General features: G+C 40.0%; 1 protein-coding gene across 2 annotated transcripts in view; it reads left to right on the plus strand.

Moving 5' to 3' along the window:
* Window positions 1-15,604, plus strand: part of MAP7D3 (MAP7 domain containing 3) — a 40,867-nt gene that overhangs the window by 16,493 nt on the left and 8,770 nt on the right. For both annotated transcript variants that reach the window (XM_057377969.1, XM_057377971.1), the window contains exons 5-13: window positions 294-408; window positions 1,339-1,371; window positions 5,812-5,913; window positions 7,619-7,717; window positions 8,100-8,198; window positions 9,281-9,403; window positions 11,280-11,425; window positions 11,817-11,947; window positions 12,742-12,986. In XM_057377969.1, coding sequence (XP_057233952.1) covers window positions 294-408; window positions 1,339-1,371; window positions 5,812-5,913; window positions 7,619-7,717; window positions 8,100-8,198; window positions 9,281-9,403; window positions 11,280-11,425; window positions 11,817-11,947; window positions 12,742-12,986 — 1,093 coding nt within the window. The remainder of the gene's footprint in view (window positions 1-293; window positions 409-1,338; window positions 1,372-5,811; window positions 5,914-7,618; window positions 7,718-8,099; window positions 8,199-9,280; window positions 9,404-11,279; window positions 11,426-11,816; window positions 11,948-12,741; window positions 12,987-15,604) is intronic.

Here is a 15,604-nt window from a genome sequence, read left to right on the forward strand (position 1 = left end):
TTTGGGGTTCATCCCTATTTAGAAAATAAGTAGTGCTGTTTACTTAATAGGAAATCTGTTTGGTGGCTATTTTAAGTAAAGAGTAGAATAGATTATCTGTGMTTTAGCTCAACCTAATCATGTTTGCAGTGTTTTGAAGGCATTAATTGCCTTCAACATTCTTTGCATGATAATTTTTGTAACAAATGCCTGGTAAAACAGATTATAAATCATATTGGGGGGGGGTCTGTATTTTGGGTTGTGGTGTGGCTGTGGTTAACASTTACAAGCTTCATGGGGATGTTGTTTGGTAGGAGCGTTATGAAGCAGTTCTGCATCGCACCTTGGAGCGGAGTCAGCGTTTGGAAACGCGGCAGAAGAGATGGTCATGGGGAGGATCTGTAACTCCAGACTCAGAAAGCAAAACAGGTAAGCAGCACGTTTTTAGTAGGACTAAAATCACAGAATATTATGTGTGAACACTGGCAGATGCAGCAATATTCGTMGGGCCCTGGGCATCCTTTCCTATCCTGGATCTTAAAACAGGATCTGTATGTAGCTCATGGGAAAAGTATCATATCTGTACTTGCCCTGAAGTGCTGCTCAGAGCTATTTTTGACCTTGGGAAGAGCTGGAGAGAAGCACCCTGGGAAATAAAACGTGTGACAGCASTGCCAGCCCCAAACATCAGATAAGGGGAATTATGATGTGTAATGTTAAGATAATTCGGAGTCCTCCAAATGCAGTACATGTATAGGAGTGCTAACACTGATGATAAAAACAGAAATACCCAGCTGTACTCCAATATTATATCTAAAAGGTTTTAAACACACCCTTAAGAGTTACAGAATGCTGACATTATCTGAATGCCCAGTGATGGGCAAGGAAATGCAGTGGACAGTCCAAACTTCTTGGAGCATGGGTTCCATTCTGGATTAGGCATTTTAACACTTCTTAATTTGAACTCAGATAATTTCTTGTTTCACAATTAACTGTTTCTGCTTGTAAGCTTTCTGAAACCAGACCAGCAAATAAGGCTTGCGGGGGAAGGGATCTTTTCATGCATTATCTAACCACCAATAAATAAGTTATTGGCCAGGAATAAAATAAATTAAAAAATGCTTCAGTTCAGCCTATTTTCTGTATTGGTGGAATGGTACTGAGTGTGTTTTAGTAWTGTCACTGAGTGTTTTTTAGTGATGTCATTTTCTTTCAGCTTGAGTGTGTGTTTGTAACATGTTTGAAAGTGCTTTGATATAAGTTGCCATTATGATATGCAGCATCCCCATTTTTTGGTTAACTTGTGTTTTTTTGCTGTTTGACCTAGTGACTTAGCTTACAAACCTTCTTCTTCTACAGAACAACAGAGCACAGATGAAGGTGGAACTGGTGGTATTGATTTCAAATATGTTCTTTTTCTGTGGTTTTATACTCACTACTAACCCTTTAAACTTGAGTTCTTTCTCTGAAACTAAGGAAAACCATCTTCTAATAGATCTTTTCCTGGAACTTGGCCAGCTGYGCAACAAATGTGATCCCTAAGTAGAAAGCAGCCCCCCTCATTTTAACTATCCCTCCCGGCTAATTCAACTACAGCATAAGTCATGGCATTCCCATCACAGGGAAAAGCTGTGAATTTGGGTTTTTAAAGATGGCTTGATACAACACAATGAGAAGAGAAATTCTTAGTGGCAAGTATTTGAATATAAATSAGTTCAGTAGTCTAGGGTTTGGGGGTTTTAAGCACAGTTTCAAACCCTTTCATTGCTTCCTAATTTGCAAAAAGTTGATGGAACGGCTTGTTTGTTTCTTTCTTGTTTTTTCTACCAGCAATTGAGGTAACATTTGCAAGTTCAAATGGTATTTGCAGAAACTTTGTGAAAGGGAATGGGTTCCTTGTGCAGTTTGATGCTTTTTCCATGAAGGGTTTTGCAAAATCAGAGTTGTCCCAATTATCTAAAGATAATTCTATMCATTAAATGTGTTTTCATTGGATTTCTGGCACTTTCCAGTGCACAGACTGAACCATTCATAGAAATGCTTTGGATCACTGATGCRTATGTTTAATAAGCAAAATTATTTYTTGTAGCTAGTTTGAGATGAAAWCTCTCAGCTGAGACCCAGCTGAATCTGAATCCTGGCAGTCTGTGCGTGCCCACAGCATTACTAACGCTGTGCAGCTGTCTGTGACACAGACAAGTGAGACTTGAAAATGCAGTGAAGGTCTGATTGAGTATGATTTAACTACTCTGCCAGCACAGCAGAAGCATGTGGATTTCAGTTAACTATTCTCTTTCCCTCCACATCATGAGCCTCTAATTTTCTCCAAAATCAGCCAGTTTGGCTGGATTGGTTTACCTACTTCGCATGTGTTCYTTGGATATAAATATAATTCCAATTACTGTATCTCACACTATCAAATACCATTTAACCTTAAAAGTGAGAAATCACATTTGCCTCACATTTTTAAGAAAGCCCAGAGTTTTTTCTACTAACAAACATAAAATAATGTTCTTTGCTCTCTCCTGATGTGTGTGAGGAAATGAGCCTTGTCTGTCCTTTTCATTGTGGAGGAAGATCTTCAATACTGCTGAAGCACATTAAGATAAAATATCTTCCAACACAAATGCTCTTGATGTAATRATAGATGCTTAAATTGTGACTTATGCATGAAGTAACTGTTCAGGGTGTTCAGCAATAATAGATCAATTTGGAAAACTTGGCACCAATCTGGAAAAAAATTGCTTTGGAGATAAACAGATAATGCAGTGTCCTAGTTAAACCATTGTGCATCCACATTGTTTTAAAATTGTTTGATTTTAAGTTAATGTTTCAAACATGAAGTTGTCATGCATGGGGTGGATAATGTGGAACTATGCCTGGTTTTACATTTGTCATATTTATTCCTKTTTCAGGGTAATTATTTTTAACTTTGAGAGCTCATTACTTTWTTACTGAAAATCTACCCAAGCCATGTAGGATACTTAAGTCTAGCTGGCTTTSTAAAAAAGACTTATATGGTCCATTTTGCATTGTATTTGCATAATTTCTGGAAAGTCAACAATTATCTTTTCTTTTACTTCGAAAAATGACACCATGTGAGCTCTGCTGTATTACATCATTGTGGCTGAATAATGCACCTTCTTTAACTGCACATCTAGAGCAAATTTCAATGCAATATTATTTTTGCACCCTCAAATTCTGTGGCGGATGTGGGATTAAAGCCCTATTTCATAAAATGACATCCATTTAGGGAACCGATTTTAAACATTCTTTAATTATTTTAGGACAGAAGGCATTCTTTTCTATTGTAATGCTGTGCAAAAAAAGATGCAAAATCAGTTATGTCTTCCATGAACTGGGTGTGTCAACGGTAATATTTAGGAACATTGAGTGGCAGAGCAGAAGTTTRGGTTGATAGTGTGCTCTGGAAAGTGAAGGCCATGTAATGGAACATTTCCCTGGCCATCAGCAGTTCTGTGGGATGTGGAGTGTGATTCATGAGACYGCAGCAGGGATCCCGCTGATGGTGAAATGTAAAAATTGATGAAAGCCCCAGAGTCAAGTRTTACATTAATGGCATTGATGTCAGTGCTAAGATGAAACAGARAGGATGGGTCTGCCAAGAGGAACAGCCAGGCTGTGCAATAAAGCATCCTTGATGACAGTCCTGGTAAAGGGGGTGGTTTAGTGGTGCCTGCTGAGCAGAACTAGAGGTTCAGGTGCATCAGGACTGGAGACATGCCATTAGAATGGAAATGGGGCTGCCAGAGTTTCTCCTTGCTAAATGAAGAGCTTCCTTGTCCTAGTAGAAATTTGGAAGGAAGTGAGAGACAGCTAATCTTACTTATGTAGCCTCCTGTTACCCATCCTCAGGCAATGCTGCAGCACCCTCTCTCAGTGAAACCCTGCGATGATAGAAAGCCCCTCACTCTGAGTGGTTTTCATAAGATCCCGTGTCTCCCAGCTCCTTCCCCAGTTCCAAGCCCTGCTGTATGGCAGACGTGCTGTCTTTGGCTCTGCTACTGCAGTTTGCTTTCCCCCTTCCATTAGAAAAATGGAGAAGTTGGTGTCACATGGGCTATGTGCTTCTTCCATTTCAAACCCCTTGATGGAGGTTTTCTAACTTTCCCCCAAAGAAATTTGAGGAAATTTTTCAAATTATATTTCATAAATAGCTACATAACCAGACTGATTGGCTCAGGAATATTCTGTCATCCAAAGCTTTCTTTTCTAGTGAAAAGGGCTCTAAAGTTTGCAGAAGCTGTTCTGTAAATGCAGTAGGGAGAAAGTTGAGCCTCTCTGATCATGAAAATGTGTTGAGCAAGAAAGCATTGACCACTTTACTTACACTTAATCCCAGCAGGTGATAGACCAAATCTCAGATTTCATGCAAATGCTGAAGTGCTGGTTTRAACCAAGAGAAATTTGTGTCAAGTGTCTCTGTGAGATTTGGAGGCCTTGGACTCTGTTCAATTCAGGCAGGAGCCAGGATTTCCTTTTAAGAGCAGACACTAGAGGGTAGCCTTCCCCTTCAGAAACATAATTATGAGTTTCCTGATTTTCGTATATAAAACCTCTTAAGGCTGTTTAGTTATCCCAGTTGTCAGTCTCAATTCATGAAATGCCTTTTTTTTTTCTCTTGTTATGTTGGGAAAGCATCCACTACACCCAGATCTTAATTTCTTAACCAGATTTGGTAGATCTCCCTCTCTCCCTCGTATCCCATGGGGATTTGCTCTTGTTCACTGTTACAAGAGCTTCCAGTAGGGCTGTCCATAGAAATCCTTATGTCCTGGCTCTGGTTATAAGGGGCTGTTGTAGCATGCTGGCAAGGGGAAAAGATGCTGCCTCTGTGGTGAGTAGTGCTGCTTTGTCCTTTGGTACTTATGCACTAATGAGTTCAGATTAATYGTCTGTGCTGTCCAGTGTGTCAGTAAAATAATTTACTTGTGCGAGATATATAGAATTTCGTGTTTGTTATGCTGGTCTGGACCATTTTGTGTGCATTAATGTTTTCTGCTTATTGAGTTTCTATAGCATCAGGTACATGCTTTCCCAAAGCTTTCACACTCTGGAGTAGTGTTCATCCTGAAAGTACATTATTTAAATTTAAAAAGCAGGTATTTATCTGCCTTGTAATAAAATCTGCCACACAATATGTGATTTTTATGTATGTATATGTGTCTGTGTGTATGCACATACCAAAAAAAAAATTCATGCCTTTTGTGGCAGGTTTGTTTTGTTGTTTTTTTTCCAAAATAACTGCAGATTTGATAGGAAACATTAACTTAAGAGAAGCTTTCGGAGAAAAATTGGAAATTTTTAAACTACAGCAGCCATTGTCAATCTGTCAGAAATAGGAATACTTTCTTGCCTTTTCTCAAGACTTGGTTTTATCCCTCCAAAATAATTTGTTTTGGTTTGGATTTATTAGCTAAAAAAATTGTTTTTACATACCTATGTGGAAGGCATGTAGAAAGAAATTTTCCAGGTTTTGTTGTAACTTTATCTGTCTTGCCAGTCTGGTAACAACACACAACCTCAGTATCTTTTGTATTTAAGTGTTAGGAGAGCAGGGTTTAGAAATCCTGTGTTTGCACCCATATGCATAAATCCTGGCATGACTTCGCTAAACTTTGCCTTCGTGTGCCTGTCCCAACTGGTGCTAATGGCATCAAACTTATTTGAAGAAAAACAAAATTATTTGTGTTCCTTGWAAAATGAAAGTGGAAATAACTTTCAGGATGTAATACTTGGAGAGTGAGCTCTCAGCAAGGTGTGAAAGGCTCAGTAAGAAGGCAGTTCTAAAGTCATCMCTTCTCTCCACAGCCAGCAAACGCTCGCCCTCCACAGCCAACCTCAAACAGGCAGAGGCTGCCGTGAGCAAACGCCTGTCCTCRTCTGCAGCGCTTTTAAACACCTCTGACCGAAGTAAGTGGGGTGTGTGGCTGCTGGGGAGGAGACAGGAGGTRCACTGAAACTCCTCCCTCCTCCCCTGCTCTGTGCTTCCCTTCATATTTTGATCTCAGATGCATTTCATGCAATTTGTTAATCCAGCTTGACTGTTCAGGGCTTTGACCCAGTTGATGTGATCTCTGTTAGAGGAGAAGAATGACGGTAAAAATTGCTGGCCTTTTATTTTTTTATTTCTGTAATTCTGTTACTAAAGTCAAATCTTGGTGAATGATTCACAGATCATTTCCGATCATCTCTATGGATCTGCATGCCTTAATTCACACCCTGAAATTTTAGCAAAATAGAAATAGTACCAAAATAAAATTTATCTTGTTYTGTTAGACAGCTTCAGTCATTTGATTGCCAATGGGAAGAAAAAAATCAGCTTAATTTCAACAAGGAATTGTCCTAATCTACTTTTTAAGATGAATAAACTATTTGTAGGAGTACATATTTTGCCTTGGTTAAGCATGAGATTTCCTTATTGGGAATCTTCCCAGTGTTTCATAGCAATCTGCCTGTATTGCAAATATTGGAGTTTTTTGCTTTGTTGTTTTGTTTTTTTGTTTTGTTTTGTTTTTCCAAAATGAATGAATAAGCTAAAAGCTTATTTAATACACAAAAGCAGATTCAACTAGGTCTGTACTGCAGTGTTCTGCCAATCTGCAGCCTTTGATCAAGCAAACTGTGCTAGAAGAATCCCTGACACAGACACAGCTAAAGGTGGTTTTGCTGGTTCATGCTGGAAGGTGATGCAGCAGAAAAATTAGTGCTCACACACTGATGCCTGGTGGGGAAATCAGTGACTATATCTATCCTGGCAGGAGTTCTGAGTCACTGGAGGCTGCTTGTGACTTTAAATTGTATTTATATATTATGTGTCTGCAGGGTTCAGCTCTGGGTATGAGTCAGAAGCAGGGCTGTAAAGTACAAATTAAACTGCTTACAAAGGAAGTCGCTAATTATCAACTAATTGGGATTGCTTTCRAACTTGCTGTCATATCTTGAAATCCTTTGCGAATTCTTAGTTGCTCTGGAGAAAATASTCTCAGGTGGCCTGAAATACAACACATTTGGACAGGACTCCAAATGATCCAAGTGATCTACGTGGTCAGGGTGTAGAGATTGACTTAGAGTGATCCTGTGCTCTCAATCTGACACTCAGGGGGAAACGTCTGTTAGGTAAAAAGATGGGTAAATTCAGAGGTCAGAAAATAGAGTCACAGAATGAACCAGATTGCTTCTATCATGCATGTGTGCCTGGGAGGGTGAAGGAGCAGAATGTGGAAATGAGAAGATGATGCCTGTCCTGGATCAGTGGAGTATCCCCAATTAACACTGTTCTGCATTAATTCTAGGCTCACTCATACTCATAGAGAATGTGAAAAATTTTCTTTAAAAATTGTCATTTATTTTAAAAGGTGTACAAGGATGGCCTCAGTAGATCAAAGAAGAATCTGTTATGACTGACATCCTGCTGTTGTGATCAGAAATTCACAGGAATATAAGTGATAATACTTTATATAGAGCGATTCTCCCCTGATCCAGTTTTTCTGCTTTTGAAAAATTCAATATTATAAAGTGACTTAATCATTCTTCTCTCTCTTAGGGAAGCGGGGCAGGTGTTGGAGGGAACCTCTGGGCTTTTCAGCATAATTAATCAATGCACTTTCACTTCCAGGTACCACAAAGAGAAGTGCCTCATTAAACAGACTGAATAACAAAGTTTCTTCACATTCCCAGCAGTCAGCACCCAAAGGTTCGCATGTGGAACAGAAAGGTGCTAGAAACCAGTTTGTTTTGAGAATTGGGAGGCAGTGAATGGGATATTTGAAGCTGRATTGAAATCATGTCCCAGTTTCTTTATAAATGTTTTCACTTAGGCATTCATGTAGCCTGGTCACTGTGGCATAAATACCATTGTCCACACTGCAGTGCCAGATATTGGGTAACTGTCTCTAAACCAGCCTTATTCCTCTGAAAAGTGGAAGGGTGGGGGGAGTTAAATGGCCAAACCATTTAACTAATGAGAAAATAGTGCTTCATCATGATATATTGATGGGTTTAGCTGATTACTAAAAACAAAGCATGGCATGGCGTTTTAGAAAACCATATATATAAATACCTTGTTAAAAATAATTTTCCTTACGCTTGGTCTCTAGGCGGAACAGAAAAGAAGAGGAGCACTTCTTTGAGTAGAATGAGTAGTAAACCCCAATCCTCTCCAGAACTAGAAAAAGTGAAAAAGGAAGAAAAACCAGGTGGTTGTTTCATAAAATGAGTATTTTTTAAAGCCACTGACAGCAAAATATGGATAGGACAGCAAAATATGGATAAACTTTTATTAGTTTCCTAGGTTCTTAAATTTCTAGGAACTGTAATGGCTTTTTAGTTACCTAGTGTTAAAGATAAAATGGTAAAGGTTAAATTTATCCTTTTGGACAAAAAAGAAATCCTCTGAGAAGGCCTTTGTCTTTTTTAAATGGCACTGTAAGCAGATAGTAACGTCTCTCTCTGCTTAAGAGAGCAATGTATTTGAGAGCTGGTGGATTTAAATGTCAGAAATAGTAAAAATATCACTGCTCTGTTCACTTAGTTAAATCTTACCTTTGCTTTTCTAAGTTTTCTTTCATCATTCAGTTAAAAACCAACTTCTCTGTTCCTGCTGCTGGTGTAAACCTTTGCATGAAGGAGGAAACTGTTCTCAGCTCAGTGTCTTTTCATCTGTGTATTCCCCATTAGGCTACAAATAACCTCTTTCCTAGGAATTCCTCCTAAACCTGAAGAATAGCACCTTCTCTAACATGYTTTTCCCTCTGAATTAACAGTTCTGAAACTTTCCTTTTTAGCAGCTGTTGCCAACAGTTGAAATTGCATTCTGCTTCAGAATCTTTCCTGTATGAGAGAATGATGGGTGCCATCCATGTGAATCTGTGTGTGCAGATGATGCTTGACCATAACCGCTCCCTTTGACTTGCAAGTCTTCTGTTTATTATGTCAAAACAGCCTTTCCTGCAATCTAGAGAATGTATCTCTGAAGAACTCAGTCAAAAAGGTCTCATACTTTGGCTGGATTCAGCATTCATCTCTGTTGTACACGTGCCAGTCTCTGCACATTAAAATGACTAAGCAAGGCCAGAGCAAGAAGTGCAACATAAGAGATTGCAGTGCTTAACCCTTCTGTGCCTTTAGTTTGGTTTTCCCTCTCCATGACTACACTATTGCTCTTCAAAACCGTTACGATTTGCAACGATTTGCTCAGTCTTCCTTTGCTTTGTGCTGCTTGTCTTTTCCATGATATGATTTCATGTTGGATCCTTTTTGATTTGTTCCTGTCATTCAGCTCGTCGCTCCCAGCTCAGTCCCCTGGACAGTAGCGTAATCAGCCGCCTCCTCGCCCCCACACAGGCCTCCCTAGCTAGGAGTAAAAGTGCTGCTACCTTGGCTGATGGACAGGACCCCTCAGGTAACAGGAGGGCAGCAAAGCCTCAAAGTCTTACACAGTTGCTCTTCAAGTGAGAGCTTAGATGGTAGTTGCTAACTGTGCTGCACTTYGGTGTCAATCAGACAGTTAATACGTGGTTGTGTGTAATATTACTTACCCAGTATTTTCTGTGGTCATTAATACCCAATTCATATGCTRTGTTGCATGTTTACTTTACAAAACCATAGAATAATACTGGCTTTTAAACTGCAGTGCTGGTTTACTTGCTCTGCAGAGAACCAGATGCTGGTGTTCGTTCTGGGGCTTTTGTGTGTGGTTTTTTTAACTGACAGAGATCTGCATTTGTAGCCTCAAATCAATCTGAGACATTCTGATCATAACACTATTAGGAAATGAAAGGGGAAAAAAAACTCCAAACCAACCAGTAATTTCAAAGTGCACAACCTAAGTTTGTTTAGGGGAAGAAACTCTTGCAGGAGTGTAACAATGGGGTTATCTTACGATAAGTACAGGGATCCCTGACCTGGCTTTGTTCAGCTGATTGTAGAAGTTGAGGCATAATAGGAGAAGAGAGAAACCCTGGCTGGCTCAAGCAGTTTTATGTTGGTCCAGATTGAGCTGATATGTCCACACTGGGGCTCAGTTTAGTACTAGAGCAGGGATTTGCATCACGGACAAAGCCCCTATCTGCATCCACATATCCTGGAATTGTTACTGATTAGTTAATAATGCCCCAGTAAATGCATYTCTGGAACCAATGTGGAGTCCTTTCTCCTCTTTATTTTACAATGTGTGTTCCAAGTTTTGTTTTCTCTTAAGTATGTTATCCCATCTTTATTTTTTACCTTGCACCACACCACTTCACTTGGTCCTTGTTGGTGATGGTGGCATCTCCACACTGTTTGTGTAATAATCAGTTTTTATTTTTTGGTTTATTGTCAGTAGTCATATTTTTACACACCTGTGTATGTGCTGCTCTTATTTTACCATGAATACTTCAGTTCATGTTCTGTGGGGAAATACCATCTTTTTTTGCTGTTACTGTTAGCATGTGACACTCACTGAATTAAAGATACATTTTTTTCATTTACTTAGAGGTACTTTTTTCATTTCAGTAGAAAAGTACCTGTGCTTTAGCACAACCTCTGCACAAACAGAATGCAGGTCTCCTTGCACAAATGCTGCAAATACAAAAATAAAATGTATTTTCCATAAAGTTACAAAACTAAGTGCTGGCATCTAATGCTATTTTTTTTGGTTATAGAAGAATCCAGTATCTAGTTTTAGAATATTTTTGCATTTATGTGTGCTAATCTATGATCATGTTAGTGAAAAAAAGTAATAAGATAAAATTTCTTTGAATACCTTATATGTGAAGAGATTGACACTTCAGGTAGGAAAGGTATCGTAGTTAAGTAGTTGTCCTTTTTTCTCTTGATACATTTCATTTACACCATCTTTGAAAAGAAGGATGGTTTCCTCCTTGAGTATAAAGAAAACATGCTTAAAATCTGATCCTGTAATGAAGAAGTTGTCAGGAAAGATGCCAAGCCATTAAAACTGAAGCATTTGTGATCAAATGCAACTTGATTAAAATTAAAGCATCACTGGTGTACTGAAAATATAGTCAATTTTTGGAAAAGCATTTTATTTTTATCTACTCCAGACTGCTGCTTTTAGAGTGGTTTTATTCTTGGTGCTGTTGCTTCCCAAGTACTAATTGTGTGGTGGTGGTGTCTGTCCGTGACCCGTTGCACTGTGCACTGCCTGCGGTGTTTCCCTGTATGGTTTCTAACACACACAATCTCTTTCTCTTTTTCTCCCTCTTCCTTCTCTCCTGTTCTTATGCTGTGCACTTGGTTCTTGTTTTGTCTTGTCAAATTCCTAACTTTTATAGAATCTCACCTCTGTCCTCGTTCAGCTTCAGCCAGTTCCATCAATTCCCCAGTCCCAGCTCCCAAAGTGCCCGTGCGCAGCCGTAGCATCGACAGRTTGAAGTCCTCTGTATCTTCATCTGATGCAAGTTCACCTGATTCAACCCAGGTTCGTTGAAAATGCACAGAAATTAAGTTTCTAATAATCTGGGGCCTTGGAATAGCTCAGGATGGGATCCTRTTTCACTTCTTTGCAGTTGCTTTCAATAAGCATTAATGAAATGTACAATAGCATTTGCCTGAAAAATATGGAGTATTAAAATCAAATTGGAATTTTACAGTACTTGATTCTCTCTTGTATCTTGAAGGCATATTGTTTGCTGCTTATGGTTCCCGAAGTTTAATTTGTAAATTGTAAAAATTAAACACAGACCTGGTCTGTGTTTTGAACATAAAGGAAATTCAAAGTGCATCTTGTTGAGAGCTTGTATGTTTGTTTGAATAGCAGCTCCTCTGTCTGCAGTGTATCCTAGTGTATTTTGGTTTTATGTATCTTGTAGAAGTCAGAGACAGAAAAACCATCCCCAGGTTCTGGTTTGAGGCGCCCTCCCTCACCATCCGTGTCTGCCTGTAGAAGATCCCCCTCTCCTGCTAATTTGGTGAAGCGTCCTCCGTCCCCTTCTGCAGTCAGGTATGTGTCCAGTTAAACCCTTCTGCAGTCAGTTATGTGTCCAGTTAAACCCTTCTGCAGTCAGGTATGTGTCCAGGTTAAACACCTTCTGCAGTCCAGTATGTGTCCAGGTTAAACACCTTCTGCAATCCAGTATGTGTCCAGGTTAAACCCTTCTGCAGTCCAGTATGTGTCCAGGTTAAACCCCTTCTGCAGTCAGGTGTGTGTCCAGGTTAAACCCCTTCTGCAGTCAGCTATGTGTCCAGGTTGAACACCTTCTATTCAGCACAAAATGAAGGCTGCTTCCTGTTTCAAGATAGCTGTGCTCTTAGAGTTTGAATGACCTGTGCTATGCTTTGTTTGTACAGAAAAGACTTCATTTTCAGTCCAATTTCCCTTCCCAGWAAGGATGCAGCTTTTCCTTCAACCTTTGTTGTGCAGACATAATACACCCTGATTTTCTGTGCAGTCTGTTCACTAAAACCAACAGGAGGCCTGCAAGCTTTTGAATAAACTGATCTACCTGTATTAGTGTAGGAAGTTTTTTGGATTGGAATTACAAGGTTCATCCTAGATATGGAGTAGATGGAGATCTGGGCTAGCAGTCCTGTTTTGATGTTAGCCCACAAGTGGCACGCCCAGGGTGTTTTGGAATCCTGGTTTGAGTTTTATGGGGAAGGCACCAGTAGTTTGWGGGTGGATTTATTTTTAAAAGTGAGGTATGTAATATAAACTAAACAAAGGAGACTGCTCTCCTCAGATGCGTGGTTGAGGTTTTCATTGTTAGCTCTGAAAAATATTCTTTATTTCAACAGACAGAAGACTCGCCCACCTTCACCTGGCGTGTCGAAACAAAGACCACCATCTCCTACTCCAGTCTCTAAACCAGCACCCATCCAGCGTCCACCTCTCACTCCAGGTGTTGTAAACATTACCAAAAAGAAAACTGAAGCAGAGAGCAAACCAAAGGATAAGAGCACAGAAGGARCAGGACAAGAGCAAAGTGCTTCCCCAGCCTTGGACAGGGATGCAGGAGCAGCTAGCACAAAGACCAAAGAAGGTGGGTGTTTCTCAGTGCCTGACTCAYTCCTGCTTGAGGCCTCTCCAATGTGTGCTGGGATTGGGGAGCAACTGGTTCGTGAGGCAGAGCACTGGAGGGTAGGATGCTTTAAAGCAAAAGCTGTTCATCGCTGATTATGTAATAATTTTGCATGGTATGACTTTGGGATGTGAATTTTAATGCAGTTTATTTGACTTGGAGATTTAAGTCAGAAGCTTTTGATATTACTGCTTGTACTGTAATTTTAAGAAAAGCAGAAATCTTCTTTGCCTTTTGGGCTTCAGCTACTCTAGCTGAGGGATCTACTAGCTTAGGTTTATAAAGTCAGTAGTTAAACTACACAAAGGTCTTTCAGTTCAGTTGGTGGTATTTAAAGTGCTTCTGTAGAGACCTGCTTGGGYGACAAAATCAGCTCCTGTTCATGACAGGCTGAGAGAGCTTTCACAACACTCAAAGGCTGCCTCAGCCTCAGTTCCAGTGAATGTGTAATCATTGCTGCCTTGGGAAGAGTGATCAGTTCATGGGTCCCACTGAGAAATTACCCTGATAGATTAAGGAGAGCCATACACTGGATAAGCAGTTAGTGTCCTAGTCCTCTTCTTTGGGCCATGTGAGCTCAGCCTGTGTCCCTCACTGGAAAAAATGCCAGCTGCCATCTCCAGCAGAATCTGGGAGAGCCTTCTGATGAAGTCTGGCAGATAGACACTGTGGAGAAGGGCTTAAGGGCCTTTGACAGGAAAAGGAGGGATCTTTAGAATGTAAGCTACAGCCAGTGGGCAGTGCTGGGGTGAACCCCTCAGACACCAGGTAAGTGGGAACATGTGCTTGCTGCATGTTTTACTGCATGTGGGGGTCCTGTGTGCATTCCTCAGCTGCTGCTGTTCTCTGCCACTTCTGAGGCTCCTTCTGAAACTGCTCATGTTGGATGTGAAGAAGTGTCACTCATCTGAAGAACTCATGGTACAGCTCTGTGAGCATGTGTTCCTGTGGAAGGAAGCCTGGCTGTCAGAGGTGGATGTTTGTACCAAGTTGCACATCCATCTTTGGTGTCACATTCTTTGTCTTTGCAGTGAGAACGTCCATCCTTCGATGTGCTGCCATACTACTGATAAATGTCTTGTGTGCCTCAGAGCATCATCACTTCTGAACAATGTCATCAGTTGGCTTGAATCTTCCATAACAACGTGTCCTAGTCCTGTATCTTGYAGTTGTTCTGGAACAAGAACACCTSTCCTTGTTCCTTGGATGCCTGATCTGTCTCCTCTCTATGCTGACTTCTGAAACTGTATTAACCCAGTTTATCTGTTTCCCTTGTAGTTTATTTCTAATCTCAAGATAGTCATCTTTGTAGTGATTCCATCTGGGGCTGGGCAAAGCTCTTTGACGCACAGAACAGAAGGAAATAGTGGGCATGTTCTTCAACAYAGAGATGATTTCACTTATCTCTTTGAACATTTTGGTACACTGCAATATTGCTAARTGAGGCAAAATCTTTTTTCTTAAAAAGAAAATGTTGCTTTCAATTTTCAAGGCAGTTTTCATTTTATACATCTGTGTCAGCAGTTCACCCTTGTGGGTTGGTGCAATTCYCTATCCCAGACAGCTTCTGAAGTCAGAGCACATCAGTGAATGGCATGTGGCAAATTGGTCTCTAGGACTTGTAGGTTTAGCCTAATTTCAGCTTCGTGCACTTGTACCTTCATCCCATCTCTTCTCCTTCAAACTGGACTTGTTTGYCTGTTGCTGACAGCAATCAAGTTTTTGTCTTTGTTTTTTGTGTCTTCCTACTGCAATATACTGTTCTGCAGTAAAACACWTTTTATTTTTCAGTGACTTGGAACAGTTGTCATTTCTGGCAGCAGCCTCTCGCAGCTTCTCTGAGAATTAAAAGGCTTGTTCAACTTAAAGCATAAGAAGTGCTCCTTCATGAGCTCTCACCTTATGCATGATGATAGGTAATAAACTATCATGGAGCCTCACTTTTTGTATCTGGGTATTGAAGGCTTTGAAATATGATTCCTAGATTAATTGTGAATAAATTACTTACCTTGAAATCTGTTGGAATCTTCCCTCCATCCAGCTACATTTTGCAAGTGTTCAGAGATTGTTTCTCTTGCCTATTTCTCTCTTTCCCCTTCCATTACAAAAAGATCCTTTGATAAAAAGACTGTTCTTACCACTAGTGAGTAGGAATACAAGGAAAAGGAAGCTGAGTGTAAAAGTCTGTCAGAATTTTCTTAAGGCATGCTAGCATTCATGTGGGGAAGTCTCATGTCAGGACATGGAAACAGGCTGTACAGGGTGCATGGAGATGAAAACAGTATTGAAGTACCTATATGGAAAGCATCAGTAAAACTGTATGTAAAATTCTGTGGGAAGGTCCCTAACCCTTCCTTTTTGTTTTTTTTCCCTGTTCTTTTCATATCTGCAGTGTTTCTGAACTGTTGAGACTAATTTTCTTCTATCAATACCAGATACCATATTTAAACTGTCATTATCATGTTGTAACCCWAGAATTTTAAAGTCTAAAACCTTTAGGCTTCTTACTGAGCATTAGGTTGTCTTATTTAGATTCAGTTTTGAGGAGGGGTAATAGGTTAAACCTGACATTAAATGTC

The sequence above is a fragment of the Malurus melanocephalus genome, unplaced genomic scaffold (genome assembly GCF_030028575.1).
Source record: "Malurus melanocephalus ecotype Western Australia unplaced genomic scaffold, MMel_1.1 scaffold_335, whole genome shotgun sequence".
NCBI lineage: Eukaryota > Metazoa > Chordata > Aves > Passeriformes > Maluridae > Malurus > Malurus melanocephalus.